Genomic DNA, 20,347 nt, shown 5'->3' with positions numbered 1-20,347 from the left:
CACGTTTTTTAAGGGATATAAAATAATCCAAAATAATAAACGATATCAAGGATTCGACGAACAACACAATATGAACGAGCATATCAATGGTGTGATGTGTGCTATTCACAGTGCGGCAAATTTTGACAGGAATTTTCCTTGTCCTCAACATCAGAGTCTCCAAATATGTGCTACTCCGAATAACTACGGTTTAGAAAATAAAAGAACTATTAGGTAATATTATTTCTACTTTACTGCGCGTGTAAAATATATATTCCGTTATAGCGCCAAAGGTAGAACAAGAAGTAAAAGTCCAATTAAGGGCGCAACCAAAAAAAAATCCGTAAGTTTTCCATGTCAACAATGGTCCACGACGCTCAAAACATCCACTAATCATATCTGTAAGGATACTGGTAATTATTTTGGGAAAATGAGAAACGAAACCTCATATTGATATTTTATAGGAGATGCCCCATATCCTGTTAATATAGAGTCAATAGGATTGAATGTTGAAAAGGTTAACAGTTGTCCCGATCGAACATGCTCTCATATCTCAAATCAACCCATAAAAGGTTGTTCCATAAAATCCCTAAGTACAATGGAAGTGTCAAATTCGCCTATCTATTCTCAAGTAAATGAGAAGTCATTAGATTTTTCAAAATATTCATTCCCTAAACTCACAATAATTTTGTTTCAGGATGCTAAGCAGAACTTTTGTCCAGAATCGGTGGTAATCGGTCTGAAAGATGAAATCGAGAAGGTAAAAAGCCAGCTGGAGCAAATATCTACATCTAATTCTGATAAGTTCAAAGTGGGTGGCAAGGGAGAACCTGAAAAACAAATCTCTCAACTGAAAGCCGAGAACAAGCAATTGAAAAAAGAGTTAGAGCAGAAGAAAAAAATGTACTTAGCTTCAGTGAGAGATGTTGAAAGAGCCAAGGATATTTTGGGTGACTATGAAAAAAAAGTTATTCTACTGCACGAACAAGCTATTCAGTCTTCCAAAGTCATGAAGCAAAGTAAAGACAAGTTTTGCAAATGCATCAACCAGAAGGAAAATGTTATAAAAGAACTCAAAAAGAACAACGAAACTTTCCTTCGGACGATTGAGGAAAAAGAAAACAAATATAACGAATTGAGTAAAGCTCTCGAAAATATGCAAGGGCTCTTCCAGGAAAATAATGAACAGTACTCCACTTTATCAGACAGCAATAAATATTTTGCTGAAGCGATTAAAGTCTTGGAAAAACAACTCAATAATTCACTAACGGAAACTGAACAGTACAGAGAAGAGGTTAAAAAGCTGGAGCAGGTAAAACACTTTGTAGTTTTTTGTTAGCTCTATATCACGAAAAATGTATTCAGATGCATTTCAGAATGAAATTATTAAGTGAAAAAATGTATGGTTCTCAAAATATTTGTTTGAGCAGTTGTAACTGTAAACCTTGATACAAGTTCCCGTCACATCAAACAAAATATTTTTGAGATTCCAAATAATTAACATATGCTCATGATTTGCTATTCATAATAATGTATAAAATTTAGAGTGACATCTATAACGTCAAAATCTGAAATATAGGCACGTCGTGAATTTTTAAGAGTAGTTCTAGTTATTACCTGAAAATCTGGAATCAGAGACCAAAATCTCAATTGTCCTTATATTGGAAATATACATTCAATCGCATAAAAGATAATATTTAATTTAATTTCATGCAAAAATAAAATAAAACTGTAAACATCGCGATTAGTCGGCTTTTACCATCTCCGCCAATGAGCGCTCAGAACGGAGATATAAATTGAACGAAATCAAGGCTACGGGATCTGATTCAATCAACAACAGGTTATTGAAGCAGCGCCCTGAGATTATTATTTGATACCTGTTGAACATAATCAACAGTTCGATCGCCCTCAGGTACTTCCCTCGAAGATGGACGCACGCCGTGGTCACCATGATCCCAAAGCAGCGCCAGAACCCGCTCTTTCACCAAAATCACCTACCGATGGGTATGCTGTGCTGGTTGAAAGTGTTGTGCTGCAAAACTAACAGAAGAAGTTGACAACCAAAATATTCTGCACCCAACTGCAGGCCCTTCTCTTCCTTGATATTTCAAAGCCCTTCCACCGTGTTCAACACGAAAGCCATTTACCCAAAATCCTCGTTTCTGACCTGCTTCGGGGCCTGGTCCGGTGGATTAAGTCCTTTCTGAAAGGCAGAGTCCGAGTTGAAAGAACCCTACCCAGGGAAATCCACAGTGGAGTGCCTTAGGAAGCTTGTCTGTCTCCACCACTTTAAAGCGTCTACGTGAGCGACCTCACCAGGTTTGACCTCGTGAATGTTTCCCTTAATGCCGATGAAACGGCTGTCCTTGCCGTTTCCATGGGTCGTGAGCTGGGGTCGTCTACATGCCACGTGCATTGGCCGATCTCGAACTGGTACCTTGACTGGAAGATACGAGTGAATCCAGGCAAAACCCAGGCAATAGATTGACAAGACAAGACAAAAAGATCCAATGGAAGTCTCGAGTCAAGAACCTGGGTCTTACGATACACCGTGGTCTCACCTGGAAGCACCACGTCGAATCCACCAAGAGCGAAATTCAAATAAGAATAGGTACACATATCCTCTTATCAACATAAATTCGAGGCTCAATCTCAAGAACAAAATTTTACTGTACAACACGATGTTCAGGCCTGTCATCATGTATGGCTTCAGACGATTGGGGACAAACCGCCTCGACTAATCTTCGAATTTTGGAAAGATTTAAAAATGAGATAGTACGGATACTGGTAAATGCTTCATGGTTCGTGCGGAATGAAGCCATCCGCAGAGATTTGAAGCTGTTGACCATAGTTACAGCAGTCCATCCGAGTGAGCGGAAACTCATGAAAATCCATTAGTTAGGGAAGCCGTATATCATGCTAGATTATGATTATGATAGACGACGCCCCCCCCCCGATTCAGAAGGCCCCGTCGCTCAGTTGAGTGAAGGACCAAGAAGTTCCTAAAAAGTGAATAGTTTGTTCATGAAACACCCCATTGAGAGCCCATTCAGAGCCCGTCGTCATTAAAGTAGGCAATTGTTATTCAGTGGAAGGCAATTTGTTTCTTATTGTTATTTGAGATAGTGAAAGTTGATTTTTTTTAACTTTCATTATCAGTAAACTAATACATTTCTTTATATATGATGGAAAACAATACGTTATTCATTTTATATTGGCATATTTTTGAGAATGGAGTTATATCCGGCCAGCTCTGGAATCAATTGGAAGCATTTGGTTGTGTAGAGGATATATCAAAAAATTTTAACTGTTCCTCAGAACAAAATCGAAACGTTCTTTGAGAAGAACCATCGTATAGCAGCAATGTTTTTGATATTGAATAAATGAAGAAAAATTACCTGTTCCTCATCTTCCGAAATATTCCTGCCCCGAGGTGAAGAACTTTTGGGATTACCAGGCTATTTCAATAGCGGTGACATGAGGCTGCGGTACCACCCTCTAGAGGTCGTAACTTCGGGCTGAATTTTCTTCTCAGAGACAGTGTTTGGACAATTGATTCCACGAAAAATAAGTCATTGCACCTGAGCATTGCAGCTAAAAGCGCACTTTCCAACATATGAATTTGGAAAAAGGTGTTTTCGGTTGGATTAGGCTAATCATAGGGAATAATAATATTTCCGTTAATATTGAAAATGATTCCAATTATTGATTTGATTTTGCAGGGTTGAACTTCAACTAGTGCTTGACAATCTTTCCCACTGAGAATTGCTGAATTCCATCTAATTAAGGATACTAGTCTCAATAGTCCATGTACCGGATTTCTGTTCCAATCATCAAATTCACTTTTTTTAATGAACCCGAGATGAAACAATTAAAGGACAAGACTAAGGGAGTAGAGGCGATGACATGTCCCTTCAGGAAAACGCCATCTACGGGATCGATAGAAGACCTAATCCACGAATATCGAAATAAAAGCGTCGATGTCGACGCTTGGCTTCACAACTAGCCGCCTTCGGGCGCCTGGTTCATCTTTGATATTTGTAGTATTCTGTCGATCTCGTAGATGCCGTCTAAGTAAGTAGAAGTGTCATTACCTCTACCTACTTAGACTTATTCTTAAAGGTCAGTTGAATCCAGCAATGCATTTGTTGCTCAACCTAGCCTCAATGATGAAACCTTTAATAAATCAAAACAGTATTGTCTGGCGTTGGATAGCGAATGCTTTGATTTCGAGCTTTGATGTCACTGGTTACCTTACAGCAATGCATTTCTCAACCTAGCACCAAAAATGAAAACTTTGGTAGATCGAAATATAACTGTAGGATGGTGGATCCCGAATGCTTCAATTTCGAACTTTGGTGTTACTAGTTACCTCACAGAAGAAGCTACTGTGAAAAACAGAGGACGAGTCTCTTTCGACGGTAGATGTCAAAACTTGTATTTGTAACTGACCGCCTTGGGGGCCTGTTATCCTTCAAAATCGTGGATTGAGTCTTCTGCCAATCCCATAGATGGAGATGTAATGGCCTCCACTTACGCAGGCTTTCCCTACAGGGACATTTTAAATCAGCAATTCATTTGTGATTCATCCTAGCACCAATGATGAAACCTTTGATAGGTCGAAACACTACTGTCTAGTGTTGGGTAGCGAATGCTTTGATTTCGAGCTCTGATTTCATTAGTTACCTTACAGTAGTAGCTACTGTAGAAAACAGAGGACGAGTTTCTTTCGACGGTTGATATCAAAACTTGTATTTGCAACCGACCACCTTGGGGGAACCTGTTGTCCTTTGGAATCGTGGATTGGCTCTTCGGTCGATCTCATAGATTTCATCTTCATGAATGGAGATGTCAAGACATCTACTTACGCAGGTTTGTCCTTTAGGGACACTTCTATTCGGCAATGCATGCATTGGTGATTTGACCTTGTGTCACTCATTACGAATGCTTCACTCTTGGGCTCCGGTTTCAACTAGTTGCCTTGTAGTGAAAGTTGCTGTTGAAGACAGAGGACTAATCTTGTTCGACGGCGCAGAAGACGAATTGATCGAATATTTTCTTTTTTCACTAGTTCGGACTTCCATTGTCTATTATATAAAATGATTTGAAATCCCTGAAACAAGTAAAAAAGATTAATTAAAAAAGAATAGTTGAAAATAACAATTATATTAAGCAACAATAAACCTGAAATGAAATGATAGTAAAATAACCTACAAGTAAAAATATAATAATTGAATAAATAAAAATTAAAGGAATGCAAAAAAAAAAGAAAATAATAAAAAAATAAAAAAGTGTAGAGATTCCAAGTCACGTTAGTTCACGACGTTTCGATTGTTGGTATCTACAATCGTCTTCGGGTGATGAGTCATCACCCGAAGACGATTGTAGATACCAACAATCGAAACGTCGTGAACTAACGTGACTTGGAATCTCTACACTTTTTTATTTTTTTATTATTTTCTTTTTTTTTGCATTCCTTTAATTTTTATTTATTCAATTATTATATTTTTATTTGTAGGTTATTTTACTATCATTTCATTTCAGGTTTATTGTTGCTTAATATAATTGTTATTTTCAACTATTCTTTTTTAATTAATCTTTTTTACTTGTTTCAGGGATTTCAAATCATTTTATATAATAGACAATGGAAGTCCGAACTAGTGAAATTCATCACGAAACATTGTCAATCACCTTCAAACAAACGAATATTTTCTTTGTTACAATGAAGAAATCAATATTTCATAACAAACATTTTTTCCAATTTGACAAATCCTCAATTGAATGGAAAAAATTTTGAAATTTCTTCACATTTCCGAAGCATAAGAATTCATTGTGATATACTAACTCTAAATTTCGACTTATCTCACAATACTAACTATCACCATTTCTTCAACTCAAAATACGGTTCGAAATATTTTTCTCGTAACTATAGTCTTCCACAGTCGTCACAGACTTGTGTATTTTTGTTTTTTTCAGCAAATAGCAGACTTTGAATGCAAAACTTGTTCAGAAATGGAAGCGAAATCAAGAAAACAAAAAGAGAAATACACAAATCGGATAAAAGAGCAAGAAGGAAAAGAAAAGATTTTAAAGGAAAAAATAACAGAATTATCTTCTCAGATGGAAGTCGTTAATGCTCAAAAGTCGTCGTTTGAACAATTGCAAAATCAGTGCAATGAGTTGCAGGCAAAAATTTTGGAATATGAAAAATATGCAATAAAGTGAGTCGATGAAACATACTAAAAACATGGTATTAACTAGAGTAAGAGAAAGATAACGTATGTGTAAATAGTATATTGTTACTCAAGTTTGGGAATTGCAACATGACACAATCGCTAGATTTGTATTGCAAATATCCACAATCACTACCTACAATGAGGCATTTTGTCGACATACTATTAACAATTTCATAATGATATAAAATGTTTTCTCGGAAATGTACAAAACTCATTTACTGGAAACAAAAATCAAATCTTCAATCATGTCAAGTTGGCAATACCCGATATGAATTCTGAACTGTGGATGTAAACCGTATCAATTCTGTAAGTGGTAAAAGGTCAACTTTCTTAGTTGTGATGAATATTACTGAAAACTATTCGAAACGTGTTACCTGTACCTTGTTGTTAAAATTGAAATAAATCCAAAAAGTGAAATTAGTCACTAGCAGCGCTAGCAGTTCGGTAGGGACAAACACTGCCTAATCCTCATATGGTAAAGTACAATTAAAAAAGGATGTTTTAACAGAAGAATATGTTCCTGGAGCAGAACTAAAATTTGCAACTGTGAAGGATAACAATGTGGTAACATTAAAACGTTAGCTTGCAAGCCGTAATTTAAAAGTAACTGGAAAAAAAGTGAATTAATAGACAGGTTAGTATACAGACTCTATAGTGTAAAAGAGTAGCGGTAGATTCAAACTGTAATGAAAGAAATTTAAAATAATTATGAATTTCAGATTTATTTACAAGTGAAATATGAATCAAATATAGATGGTAATGGAACAAGTTTAATGAAATATAATAAATGAATATAATTTAATAAACGATTGAGGTTATATATCATTCTAATCAATGGCAATCAACTATGAAAAATGTACTATTCATTTTATGTTTAGAGCATACATATGAATATTTCTTTACTTTTTGCACTGTTGAATCCACTCTCCTCGAAGCATGCATTCATTTCTTACATCTAACCTCATTAATATGAGCTTTTATAAGTGGTATAAAAAACACGTTTTCTTCCGCATATCGATTCGCAAAACAGCAATGCCCTGTTGGCATTATACTAGCACAAAATAGTTTTTTATATCAGATTCATATTTTTAAATAATAAATTAATATTACGAAAATAATCCTGTTTTACATGTGAATAGTTTATGTTTGTCCCTACTACAAGTGCTGCCTCTCGTGACACGTTCGCTGTACTATTCTCAGGAAAAAGGCTCATTGTAATTTATCCCACCCGCTCCTTGCCTCTGCAAATTCTGTTGACATTGTCTAGCTATTCCACGAGTGACTTCAATATCTTTAAATATATTTCCTGTTAAGTGCTGAGGCGTCATCCACCTCTCAACATACCGTTTGTCTTTCTGCCATCTTCTCCTCCGTCAAACTAGAAAGGTTAGAGAGTTCAGTCTTCCGCTCAACGACGGTGATCAGGTCATTTTGATGTTTCATTGCTTAACCTCACCTGACCAGATTTCTAGTGTAATGACGTATTCTGTCTATGAAGATTCTTAACTATACAGGCCGTTTCTTTTATCAGGTGGTAACATTGCTGCATTCTGAACCGTAAAATAGATACGAAGACGATTGAATGGTAAAAAAGGTAACTGTCATCGGGAACAATACAATGGTCGAAGAAAATTTACGGGTACTCTCGCCCTTATCGAGTTATACGGTGAAAACCAAAAATGATGTTTTTTTTAAAGGGAATTTTTATTTCGGAGAATATCAAAAAATGGAAAAGAAAAATGTAATTGTATTCGGAGTGTACTATGATGATGTAATAATGAATACTCGATAAAACGTTTCGTATCAACATGGCCACCATCTTTTTTTTAATATGGACCTGTCTTTTTTATTACAGATATTGTTGAAGCGATAAATTCACAATCCAAGGGCATATCACATTTGATATTTTTATAGTGTTCCATTTGAAATAACCACCATCATCAGGGACAACAATCAAACAGAAAAACAATTTATTTAATATTAACTTCTGGGAAAAATGAAACCAATACGGCAAATCAAAGCTACATAGCAATCGAAATGGCGTCAATTTCTGTGGCAGTTTCCTTGCATAATAGGTGTAATACTAATACATGCATCTCTTATTTTTTGTTTGAGATAGTCAATATCTGTACTTGGTGTTGTAAAAATTTTATCCTTTATGTATACTCAAATAAATAAAACTGAAGGAGGAAGGTCTGGAGATCGAGCTGGCCAGTTAATTGGTCCATTGTTTCTAATTCATTTTCTTGGGAATATTGAATCTAAATGTTCCCTTACAATTGCTGCATTATGGGGAGGAGCGCCGTTCTGTTGAAAATATTGTATTTCATGGCGGATATTCGGTGGCAACTCATCTAAGTAGCCAGCATCGAATTCATTGAAGAGAAAGTGAAGATATGTTTCACTATTCGAATGATCATCGTAAAAGAAAGGGCCAAGGATGTTTGTTCCCACAATTCCCAACTAAACATTTATTCCGAACCTATCTTGGAAATTGGTTTCCCTATGTAAATGTTCATGTGTATTATTCCACCTAATGGATATTTCTGTTAAAGCAACCATTGTTGGTGAATTTTGATTCGTTCGTCCATATTATTTATTTAGAAATATTTCCTCCATCTTCCCTATTTCTACGTCTTAACCACTTCGCAAATCGTAGACTCCTTCCGTAATCCCTTTCATTGAGGTGATGAGCTTTGCGTATCCTGTAGCATTTATATTTGTTCTTTTCTAAAATAGTTTTGGCGGATCTTACAGAAATATTCATTTCGTGGGCAATTTCTCGTAATAAACAATCTTGATTAGCATAATTTTTGTAACTGGTCAATCCTAAATTTAAAAAAAAAATATTTTCACTGTGTAAATTTTTATGTGGTAATATTTGCTTACCCATAACATTTATTGGATTCCTCACACTTCCAGTAACCACACCTCTTCTTGTTTTCTTTCTGTCAAATGCACCATAGTCCCTCAAATTTCTTTCTAATCATCTAAACATTTGGATGTAGGAATACGACGATTCGGATGAATTGAAATTGCTGTTTGATTATACCAGATTATACAACAATCGGATTTTGACCAAAAACTGATATTTTCGTTACTTCCAGGATTGAGAATTATAAAAATGTTACGATTGATTGATTAGGGAAAAGTAAGCCTTGAAAGAAGGATTACCTCAATACAAAAACTTCCAAAACAAAAAAATCCAATTTTAATTGTGTTAGGCTACCTACCTGTCGAATTTATTGGGTTGTCTGAATAATATTATAAAAATAGAAACAATTTACAAAAGAAGTAACGACAGGACCGTAATTTAAAATTGTTGTCACTGATGATTGTATTTATTGCAAATGAAACGCTATAAAAAAATCGAATGTAATATACCTTTGAATTATACCCTTGTTTTATCAATATCTGTAATAAAAAGACAGGTCCGTCTTAAAAAAAAAAGTTGATAGTGGCCATGTTGACACAAAACGTTTTATCGAATATTCATTATTACATCGTCATAGAATACAATAACATTCTCCTTTTTCATTTTTTGATATTCTCCGAAATAACAATTCCATTCGAAAAAATCTAAAAACGCCATTTTTAGTTTTTCCCGTATAACTCGAGAAGAGCGAGAGTCCCAGTAAAGTTTCTTCAACCATTGTATTGTTCCCGATGACAATTACCTTTTTTCCCATTTAATCGTGTTCGTATCTGTTACGGTTTGGAATCTAGCAATGTTACCACATGATAAAAGAAACGGCCTCTATAGCTTTTTAACTCCATCTTCATACGAAAAATGTGGGAAAGTTCCGGAGGAAAGCAACTAAGTTCAAAATGAATTCTTCACAAAGATATGTAGATCTTGCATTTGAGTTACTTTCAGACACAAACTGGGAAGAAGAGCCCTCCCGAAACAAATACTTTCACATAAACGTTCAATTTTTACTGCCATCATTTATTATGGAATTGAAACGGATATCATGTATAGGAACGCTAAACAATATTCTATATGAAAGAGTTACGATATGAAATTTTACTGACAAGGAACACTATCATCCTCAATGGCGTACCTACTCTGTCTTATGATTTCGTTATGATTTGCCACAACTGATTAATGCGGTTTCTCAACACTTTACTTCACGAAGAAAACATGCCTTAGGTTCATTTGTATTTGTAAAAAAAGAATGAGCATTCAATATGTTGTCGTTAGATTTTTTGTAACTAGAGTTTTTAGAGAATTATATCTATATTTTTCATTAATTGAACAAGAGAAACTGAAGAGTTTGCAATACACTGCTTGTGAAGAAATGTAAACAACTTTTCAAACTCTGGTATTTCCGTAGTGGCATGAACCAACTCGAAATCTTTAAAAGTATTCTCCTCAAGTTCATTGCAGATAAATAATAATAATGATCGTTTTCTTTTTAAGAAAAATCAAATATATGAATCACAATACAGGACGTTCCAACGAGAACATGTCAGAAACGGACATGTTATCGAAAATTTCGAAGAACACGTCGATTTTTATTTCTAGGAGGACTAAATAATTCTGTTTTAAAAGTCGTACCCAAAACTTCACCCCACCGCGGTCAGCATTTACCCCCCTATTTTTTCAATTGCATGGGGGGTCGAGTGATACATCACTTCAACGGTCTTTTGTCCCTCATTTATTCTCTGTAATTTTTTCGAAATTGGTTCATTCCTTATTGAGAAATTAAATGTTGAAAGTTTTATCTGAGAAAAAACAGAAAATTCGCTGTCGCTCATTTTATTGAGGAAATCAACAAAAAATAATATCAGTGGAAACAAAACGGATAAATTGTTCAAAATGACCTCCACCTAGTTCCATACAATAATACAGTCCACTCTTGAAAGCGTTCCGTACATTTTTCCATGTCCGGAGTCAGCAATCGGCATTCCCGAACAATTCTCTGTCGCAGGTCTTCTAGATTTGTAGGCTTAGTAGAGTACACTTTCTTCTTCAGGTGTCCCCACAGAAAGACGTCCACCCGAACATCAAAATGTGGGGCTGCACCATCCTGCTGGAATGTTATTTCATTTCCTACTAAATTGTCATCATTTTCTAAAATTTGTGTAATCATAGGATCTACACAGTCTTGTAATAGATTTACTCCATTGAAATTACCTTCAATGTAGAATATGACAATATGATATCATATGAAGTATATGAACAATATGGTTGCCAAGAATGCCGGCCCAGACATTCAATTTTTGTGGAGTTTGTGAATGTGTTTCCATCACCAAATGAGGATTCACATCTCTCCAGTAACGACAGTTATGTCATCATCATGACCAAGTTCGCGAAATTGCTTCTTTATTTTGCTTATGGTTCCTTGAGATATGCTCGGCAAATTAGGGAAATCATCATGAAATAGGCGAGCTACTTCCTGTTGTGTTCGGGTTTTATCTCCGTAACAAATCATTTGTAAAAAAAACTGTTATTTTATGTATGTTCGTTAATCTATCCATTTGCCAGACTTGAAGTTAACGAACTTCAAATTAAAATTGAAATATTGACATCTAATGTTGTAACATACAAAACAAGTTGAAAAGGCGTTTTAAACTAACGTTGTCACGGAAATTATTTACAGAGAAAATATCAAAATGTATTTTTTCAATCGTAATTAAAGGTAATGAAATGTGATTCGTGAATATTCAGAAATATTCTACGAGATTCTTTTTTATTCACTGAGAGAGTGAAAAAAGATGGTACAATATAAAAACGTTGCGAAAGTGGCCGGTTACAACTGTATTTACGTGATAATATGAATAAATTCTAATATTGACTGACAAACATGATTGTATGAGATTATAGAGCATGTATCCGTATCGAAGAGACCAAAATGTTGCCGAATTGATTCGAGTTTGATATGTAATCCCAAATGTCCTCTGACTTGACAGTTCACAAATCGGCAACACGTGTTACACTATAAAACAGCTTCTCCAGGAGTATCCTAAATTGTATTGTTACGTTTTTCACCGTAGGTTCACCAATGATTGACTACACTGAATTATCAAACTTAACTTTATTCCACTTTAAATACAACAAACACTTCAACTGAAAATTTAACTACTATTTGAATGTCTATCGCCTTACTAAATCACTTCGCGTACCGCACTGTAGCTTCCACCTGACTGTCCCGATACCATCGTCCATAGATATTCTAATATCTATGGACGAATGTTGTCGAAATTTCTCGGAAGTGCTGTCGAAATCGGTAATATTATTCTCGCTGCTTCTCGATTCGTATACACTCGCGCGTTCTTAACCACGTCACGCCTGGTTTATTTCTACCAGTGGCGGCCGGCGTTATTTTCTTTCGGGCATGATTTACAACAGTATGAGCAAACAAGAAGAAGCGATTGTACAGTGAAACATGTCATGAAATATCTCTCAATAAAATGTTACTTAAATACATTATAAAGGATTTTTGTCACTTTCGTCAAGTATCGGTCAGTTCCAAGGCATATTGAAAATTAGGTTATTCATTCTTTTCTATTTTCAGATATGCTACACTCGAAAAAAAATACCAACAACAGTGTGAACTGGCAGTAGAAAACGAAAGAAATTACGAAACAGAACGCGAAGAATTAAAAAATTTAGTAGAGGAACTAACTAATGTTGTTAAGCAAAATAAAATGACACTTCTTCAATTGTCTGACATCAATAAACATCAAGAGGCACTAATTGCATCCCAAAGTGCTATTTTACTGGAAAAGGTATCCCCTGAATGAAAAGAGTATGGATGAATTGTTTTTTTGTTGTTGGACTGAAAGTTGAAGATCACTTGTTCCAAAATCATTACCAAAGGATGATTAACAACATTCAATATTGTTTTATGAAATCGCAACCGTCAAAAAATCTAAATTATTTTTACAGCGAATGAGAAATCTTACGTGTTTTTGTGAAATCAGAGAACACACTCCTTCACCAAATGCTACGATACACATTTTCACCTATTTATTACACTGAACTGGGTGAAATATTCAAAGGAGCTCGATATTCAACAGCTTGAATAAAACTAAATTGATAGCGAGTTGGCAATTTGCAAAAATCATTTTGGAATTCACATCAACCTGTAATAGGTTGTGGTCTATCAATGATTTCCTAAACTTTATAGTATATAATGAAAGTTGTCTCTCAAATATAAAAAAAATTCTGTATTTGAACTCTATCGTTATTCTAGACATACTTCCTATCAATAGTTGTATTAGAAATCAAAAGTGAAAACTATCAAGGAGATATAAAAGTATGAGAAAATAAATCTCCCCAACCTACACAGTAGGCTCTGGTAAATGTCAGTCGGAAAACAACTACTCTCCTGGCTAATTCCACTTTGGATATATGAAATTATTCAAGTAGATCACGCATACCGCGGTTTCGAAGTATTACCTCTCGTCAGTACAGGATCTTTCCTGTAGGAACTTTCCTGTATTACTTGAATAATTTCAGCATGGTCCTGCTTCTGGATGAACGAGAAACATGTGCGAGACTAACCTCTGTGAGGTTTCTTGCATAAATATCTGTCGGATATAATTCAATAACCAATATCCGTCGTATTAGCCAGGGAAATAGTTGTTTTCCAACAGGCGTTTATCAGAGCCTACTGTGTAGGTAATTGAGAGAGATGAATATTTCGAAATTTCATTTGAAAATATTTATTTTCTCATGAAGTTGTATTAGTTATATCTATACGTTTAGAAACTTGAACCAATCATTATATATTTTCGTCCTTAATTGATACTCATCAAATATCATTAAGGGCATCCTTTCAAGAATTTAGTTGTTCTTCATTGAAGGAAGAAATGATAAAGATGGCTGAAAGCGAAATAGAAATGTTGAGGAATAGAAGTATGGAACTCGAGAACGAAATAGACGACTTAAGGAAATCTCTGGAAGAACCATGCTCTAAGGAAACCTGCATTTCCCTAGCCGAAGAATTGGAAGAATTGAAGTGAGTTTCTATCGTTCACTATTGAAATAATTGCATTTTCATTACTGATTACTCATTTTATTTCAAATTTGTTTAATATTATCTGCTGTTCTATAGAGAAGTTGAACGAAGCCGATTCAATCAACTTTTTTTGGAAAATATCAAAATGAATGAATTGGTTAAGGCTTTTGCGGCTGAGATTTTCAGTGTTACTAGCTTCATTCGGGTTTGAAGGCCGTCGTAGTTTGGAACTGCATCTTAACGTTTCACCACTACGAGTGGCTGACTTCTTCAGATGTTTATTCATCTTGATGATTCACCGAAGAATGTTGATTTCTAGTTCGTTTTAATTCTGTTTTACTTGACATTTAATATTCTCTCATTTAAAGTAGAATTTCTAATGACATGATCTTATTGGAAGATTCTAGTCCTTCAAAAAATGTTTTTCGATTATAAAAAAAGCATAAAGAAGCGTTGCAAATGTTTCAGCATTCAACCACTGCCAACCATTGTTCATGAAATGCCATCTTTATATACAGTGCTTTTTCTTTTAATGTCCCCTCCTTTTATTTTTTGAACGTGTCAACTCAACAAATTGTAATTTAGGATAATGAAATTTAATGCGTGAATACTTTATTTTGAAGTGAAATTGACAGATAAAACTTTCAAAATGGCGACTGGGCGCCATTTGGAAAAAAAAATTAAATGGAGAGGGGGGTCTTGTGACACATCTTTTTGAAGCTCCTGACAAATGTTTCACAACCCTAGAATATAATATCAATATCTTCAACTACTACAAAATGGCGGAACTTTCAATAATTGCCAGAATACACTGACATTTAACTACATAATATAAGGTAATAAGCTTGAGGTCAGTTTAGAAGATGCTCGAAATGGTTGCCTTGAACTTCTTGACATATGAACAGCCAATCCGATATTTCACGCCGAACATTTTCGAACACAGTAACGTCAAAATCTCTACAAATATTTATTATTCTCTGCCGTATATCCAATATAGAAGAAGGATCAGTTTCGTACACCTTTTGCTTCAAATAGCCCCATGAAAAAGTCCAAAGGTGTCAAATCTGGTGAGCGAGCTGGCCATTCTGTAAGACCTCGACAGCCAATCAAACGACCGGGAAAAGTAGTATCTAAATAGTTTATAACTTGTCTGGAGTAATGTGGTGGTGCTCCATCTTGTTGGAATACAATATCTATATCGAATTCACTAGGATTCGCTTCGACGATTTCAGTGATGAGAGGGTAAACAGTAGTTTTCAGCATATTCAAATACAGTTTCCTTGTTTAATTTTAATCAATAAGTAGATGCCCTACAATATGATTTCCCAATATTCCTGCCCAAACGTCAATTTTTCTGGATATTGGGTATGTGTTTCCCGGAAAACGTGAGGGTTGATGTCACTCCAATAACGGCAATTTTGTTTGTGAACATTGCCGTTTGAAAAAAAAGTACATTCGTCACTAAAACAAATATTGTGGAGATAAATAGGATGCTTTGCAATGGTTTCCATCATGATTTCGCAGAATTCTGTTCTTCCATCAGGGTCATCTTCAATTAATTGGTGTACCATTTCAATTTTGTCTTCAAAAGTCTCCACACAGTAGAAGGAGACACCTCACAAACATTCGCGATGGAATAAGTAGACTGTATAGGATTTACTACCATCTCACCAATTATTTGCACTTGCTGTTCTTCCGCGGAGGACGGATGACCTGGCGGCTTTTTGTTATGTACACTACCAGTAGTTGTGAATTTGGATACAAGTTCCCTCAAATATTTTCTACATAGAGCACGATTCGGGAAACGTTCAATGAAAATCCTTTCGGTCTCGTGAGAGTTACGCATCGCACCGTAAATAAAAATCGCTTCAATTTTTTCTTCCAATGGACGAGAATTGACCATTTTAGAGATTGTTGACGTGGTACTTTTCTACTAGTTGAACCGAAAACTAAATGAGAATATTCTGACTGGACAATGATGTTCATTGTTCTACTGACTTTTTTTGTCGTTTCTATAAACAAAAAATAACTCAACAAACCTTATCGGTTTGTTGGAATTGCCATATCGTCGGCTTACTTTCAAAACCTCCTAAGTCTGATTTTTGGTGTTTACAAGGTTTTGATACAAATATATTTAAAATATCATTGTTTACCATCCTGCAAAAGCTCCTAAGTCCTGAGTGATGATAGCGACATCTATTGGACGATAGTGAAACCTTCTATGTCGTTGCGTTACAATGTCATGCGTCAAAAGCTTCTAAGTCTGCGTTTTGAATTCGGCCATCGTTGTTCAAGAAAGTGCCCGCGATTTTCAACCGAATAGTGTCTTAAATTCTACTAAATAATAAAGAAAGTGAGTTTTCATTGATATATAAGGTGAGTAATGCATAATTAACTTTTATATGTTGATCATTAGATTTTGAGTTGCTGAATTTGACCAGGTTTGTTGGAAACCGACTTAAGAGGTTTTGATTTACACTGCTCTATGACAAAATGTTCTCGAGAAGTAGACTTATGCGGTTTTGATTACTGTCTACCTGGTAATTTTTTAATTTAATTTTCACTTCTTTTTCCTTTATTTTAAGATGTACGGGGGTATGAGTAGAAATAAATTCATGTTATCCTTAGTTTCAAAGAATGAAACTAATGATGAATCATCTTCCTCAAGTATTGATGATACTTCGAATCCATTATTGGAAATTAATAAATTAAATAACAATGATGCCCTAGTAATGAATAAAAACGATGAGAGTGAACCCGAAAATTGCAATGAACTCCAGAAGGAAATAGATGAAGCTATAAAAGTATCATTTGATAATCGTGGAGACCAAAAGGATGAATTATTAAATGATGAAATATTTCTAATAGGAGATCAAGTGAATGGTGAGTATTTTATTTATTTTCACTGATCAATTTCATCAATAAGAATAAATTATAGGAACCACATTGACTGAACTTTCCAATACCAAGCAAGAAATTGCTAAAAGGAACAATGTGCAAGGTGAACCAGAGCGACATGATATTGATATTGCCGAGGCTGGTCCTTCAGGCACCTTCATGGACAACAAGAAGCGATGTGAAAATGATCAAAATTATGTACCAGATAAGAGTGGGTCAGAAAGTGAGTATGAAGAGAGCGAAGATGAGTATCTTAATATGAGTGAACAATTAAGGAAGGAAATGGGTGCGGGAGAACAAGAAAACAAATAAAATGTTAGTCGAGAACATTGAAGAAAATATGCAACCCAAAAGAAAAAGAAAACAAAAAGCTGACACACGGAGTTGGAAGAGGTAGGAGTGTAAGACCAAACGTCAAAAGGGAGAAAAATATGATGGGTTTAGAAAAAACCCTGAGGGAAAATGGACCATCGATGTAGCAAAACCACCTCGTGAGTTGAAACCTTTCTGTAATTGTAAGATTTCGGTAAAATCAAAGAAAATACAATGTAGAGTTTTCACAGATGAAGATAGGCAGCACATTTTCAAAAATTTTTGGCACAATATGACCTGACCTGAAAAGAAAATTTACGTTTCAAGTCTTGTAGACACTGTTTCTCCAAAAGATATGAAAAACCGAATCAATGAGACTTCAAGACATTTGTATGCCATTTGAAGAAAAATGGCATTCGCGTAAGAGTGTGTCAGGTTATGTTTATTAATACTTTAAACCTGGGAACTTGGTCTTTGCATAACTGGGTATCTTCAAGTGAGGATTGCAACGAACATCTGAACAATGATGAAGTTATTTCCCCTAGCAGGAATAGGATCAACACTAGACATGAAGCGGACAGAATCGGATTAAGGCAATTTTTCATGGAATTGCCAAAAATGGAATCTCACTATTGTAGAGTTTCATCGACTATGAAATATTTGGAGCCAATTTGGCAAAGCAAAGCTGCATTGTATAGAAGTTATGTTGAGTATTGCAAAGACAAAAGTATTAAGGCTCTTTCCCTAAAGACTTTTCATGAAGAGTTTGCATTAAATAATTTAGGTTTATATTCTCCCAAAAAAGATCAATGTGACCTTTGTGTCTCATATAAGGCTGGAAACGTCGATGATCAGGTATACAATCGCCACATTTCTAAAAAAGATAGAGCACGTGATGAAAAATCATTAGATAAGAGTAATGCTCGGCTTGTTTTCACGATGGATCTTCAATCAATTCTTCTTTGTCCAATGCTTAAGGCATCAAAAATGTATTATAAAAAAAAATTAGTGGTTCATAACTTTACCTTGTTTAATCTCATAACAAGTGATGCATATTGTTTCTTGTGGCACGAAGCTGAAGGAAGAGTAACATCAAATGAATTCGCAACAATTTTGTACAATTTTAACAAATAAAACCTACTAAGTCTCTATCATGTTCTGTTATATTTGTCGCAAAACCTTCTATGTCTAGTTGAAAACTATATTATTGTAATTTTTAGTAAATACTTGTGTGAACAAGTCAAAACCAACTATAAGTATTGGTTATTGAAAGATCACTTCACAAAATTGGTGTAAGATGGTTCATACACGTTTTGTATTCCTCGTGTAAAATTGGCCTGAGCTGACTTAGGAGGTTTTGAAAGTAAGCCGACGATATGGTCGATAATTTCTAGAAATATCGATATTAATGGTTTGTCTTCAGGAAATTATTAATTGTTCCGCCAATTTGTAGTAGGTGAAGATATTGACTTCATATTCTAGGGTTATGAAGTATTCGTCAGGAGCTTCAAAATGATGTGTCACAAGACCCCCCCTTTCATCTGTCAATTTCACTTCAAAATAAAGTATTCATGCATTAATTTCATTATGCCATATATCAATTTATTGAGTTGACCCGTTCTAAAAATAAAAAGGGGGGACATTAAAAAATGCACTGAGTTTATTATTGTTCATTGAAACACTCTCTCACAACCATGAATATAACACCAGATCTGGCGACTTATTGAAAATACCGAAGCTGCTTTTGAGAACTTCCAAAATGAATCATTTGAACCTAAATCTATTCAACACAATTCCGTCAAACTCAATTTCAATCAGTTCAAAATCAGAATGAAACAATATTTTGAATCTAGATGGCTTCACAGTGTAGAAGAGTATTACCAAAATGACTTTTGACATTATTATAGATATATACAGGGTGTCAATTTGAATACTGTTCACCCTTAATTATAGTCAAGGGGGACACTTTCAAGGAATATTTGTAGCCCTCGTGGTTCAACCCCCAAGGAGGGGTAGATTAGATGTTACCCTGAAAATCGTAAATGGGAGGGGGACGTATAGTAACGAAAAATAGCGTTCTTAACTAACACATGTAATTAGAATTGGCCTCTCCTGAGATGCATTATTGTATTGACTTAATGAAAATGGTTTGGTTCCAACACTTGAATGACAGAGATAAATGTATTACACGTGTGATTTTTCATTTGTTGGTTAAATTCTTTTCACAAAAAACAATTTTATTTAAGAGAAAGACATTTCAGGCATAAAATCTGGGTAAGCTAATTAGTTCGAAATGTCATCCATTTTATTTTAATTAGTAATGAAGTCTGTTTTCAAACTCCCCTCTAACATTACGGAAAACTTCACTAGGAATTGACTGGCATGCTGCTGTAATTCGTTCTTCAATATCAAAAGGTTGTGTTTTATGAACATCGGATTCAAGATGCCCCCAAAGAAAGAAATAATGGCATTTCTAAAAACAACAGCCCAAACATTAATTTTTGGTGGGTGTTCTGTATGCTCTTCCCGAAAAATATGTGGGTTTTCGTCACTCCAATAGCGACAGGTTTCTCTATTAACATTGCCATTCAGAAAAAATTAACTCTTATCACTGACACAGATGTTTAACAGAAGATTAAGGATGGTATTGACTCGATGAGACGTGATTTCACAAAACTTTTTCATCAGTTCGGACTTCCACAATCGTCTTCGGATGATAACCGAAGACGATTGTGGATACCAACAATCGAAACGTCGTGAAGTAACTTGGTTTGAAATCTTTTAATTTTATATTTTCATTTTTCTTTTCTTGTTAATGATTTTTTAATATTTCAGCTCGTGTTGATAGTTCAATTTTTTTTTTGTCGCTTGTATGTTATTTCATTGTAATTTCAGTTTTTTGCCTGATAAAATGTTTTTTCAGCTAATCTTTTTGATTTTTTCGCAGATTCT

The 20,347-nt window shown here is 34.9% G+C and overlaps 2 protein-coding genes across 5 annotated transcripts in view; both read left to right on the top strand.

Annotated features, from left to right (window-relative positions):
• Positions 1-20,347, top strand: part of LOC111502465 (uncharacterized) — a 34,065-nt gene that overhangs the window by 176 nt on the left and 13,542 nt on the right. The window contains exons 2-8 of one of the 4 annotated variants that reach the window (XM_023156550.2): positions 14-213; positions 265-392; positions 444-610; positions 677-1,291; positions 5,956-6,200; positions 12,737-12,950; positions 14,046-14,185. In XM_023156550.2, coding sequence (XP_023012318.1) covers positions 14-213; positions 265-392; positions 444-610; positions 677-1,291; positions 5,956-6,200; positions 12,737-12,950; positions 14,046-14,185 — 1,709 coding nt within the window. Of the gene's footprint in view, positions 1-13; positions 214-264; positions 393-443; positions 611-676; positions 1,292-5,955; positions 6,201-12,736; positions 12,951-14,030; positions 14,186-20,347 lie in introns of those variants that run through there. The other 3 variants (XM_023156549.2, XM_023156551.2, XM_023156552.2) reach the window with 3 other exon arrangements.
• On the top strand, positions 16,291-17,778 carry LOC141484768 (uncharacterized). Its single transcript, XM_074180113.1, has 2 exons — positions 16,291-17,068; positions 17,124-17,778. Exons 1-2 carry the CDS (start codon positions 16,771-16,773, stop codon positions 17,393-17,395), a joined length of 570 nt encoding a protein of 189 aa, XP_074036214.1. The 5' UTR covers positions 16,291-16,770; the 3' UTR covers positions 17,396-17,778.

This window comes from Leptinotarsa decemlineata, unplaced genomic scaffold (genome assembly GCF_025532065.1).
Source record: "Leptinotarsa decemlineata unplaced genomic scaffold, Ldec_3_MD MMD2_tig00026294_RagTag_RagTag, whole genome shotgun sequence".
Taxonomy (NCBI): domain Eukaryota; kingdom Metazoa; phylum Arthropoda; class Insecta; order Coleoptera; family Chrysomelidae; genus Leptinotarsa; species Leptinotarsa decemlineata.
This window is presented reverse-complemented; position numbering and strand designations above follow the sequence as displayed.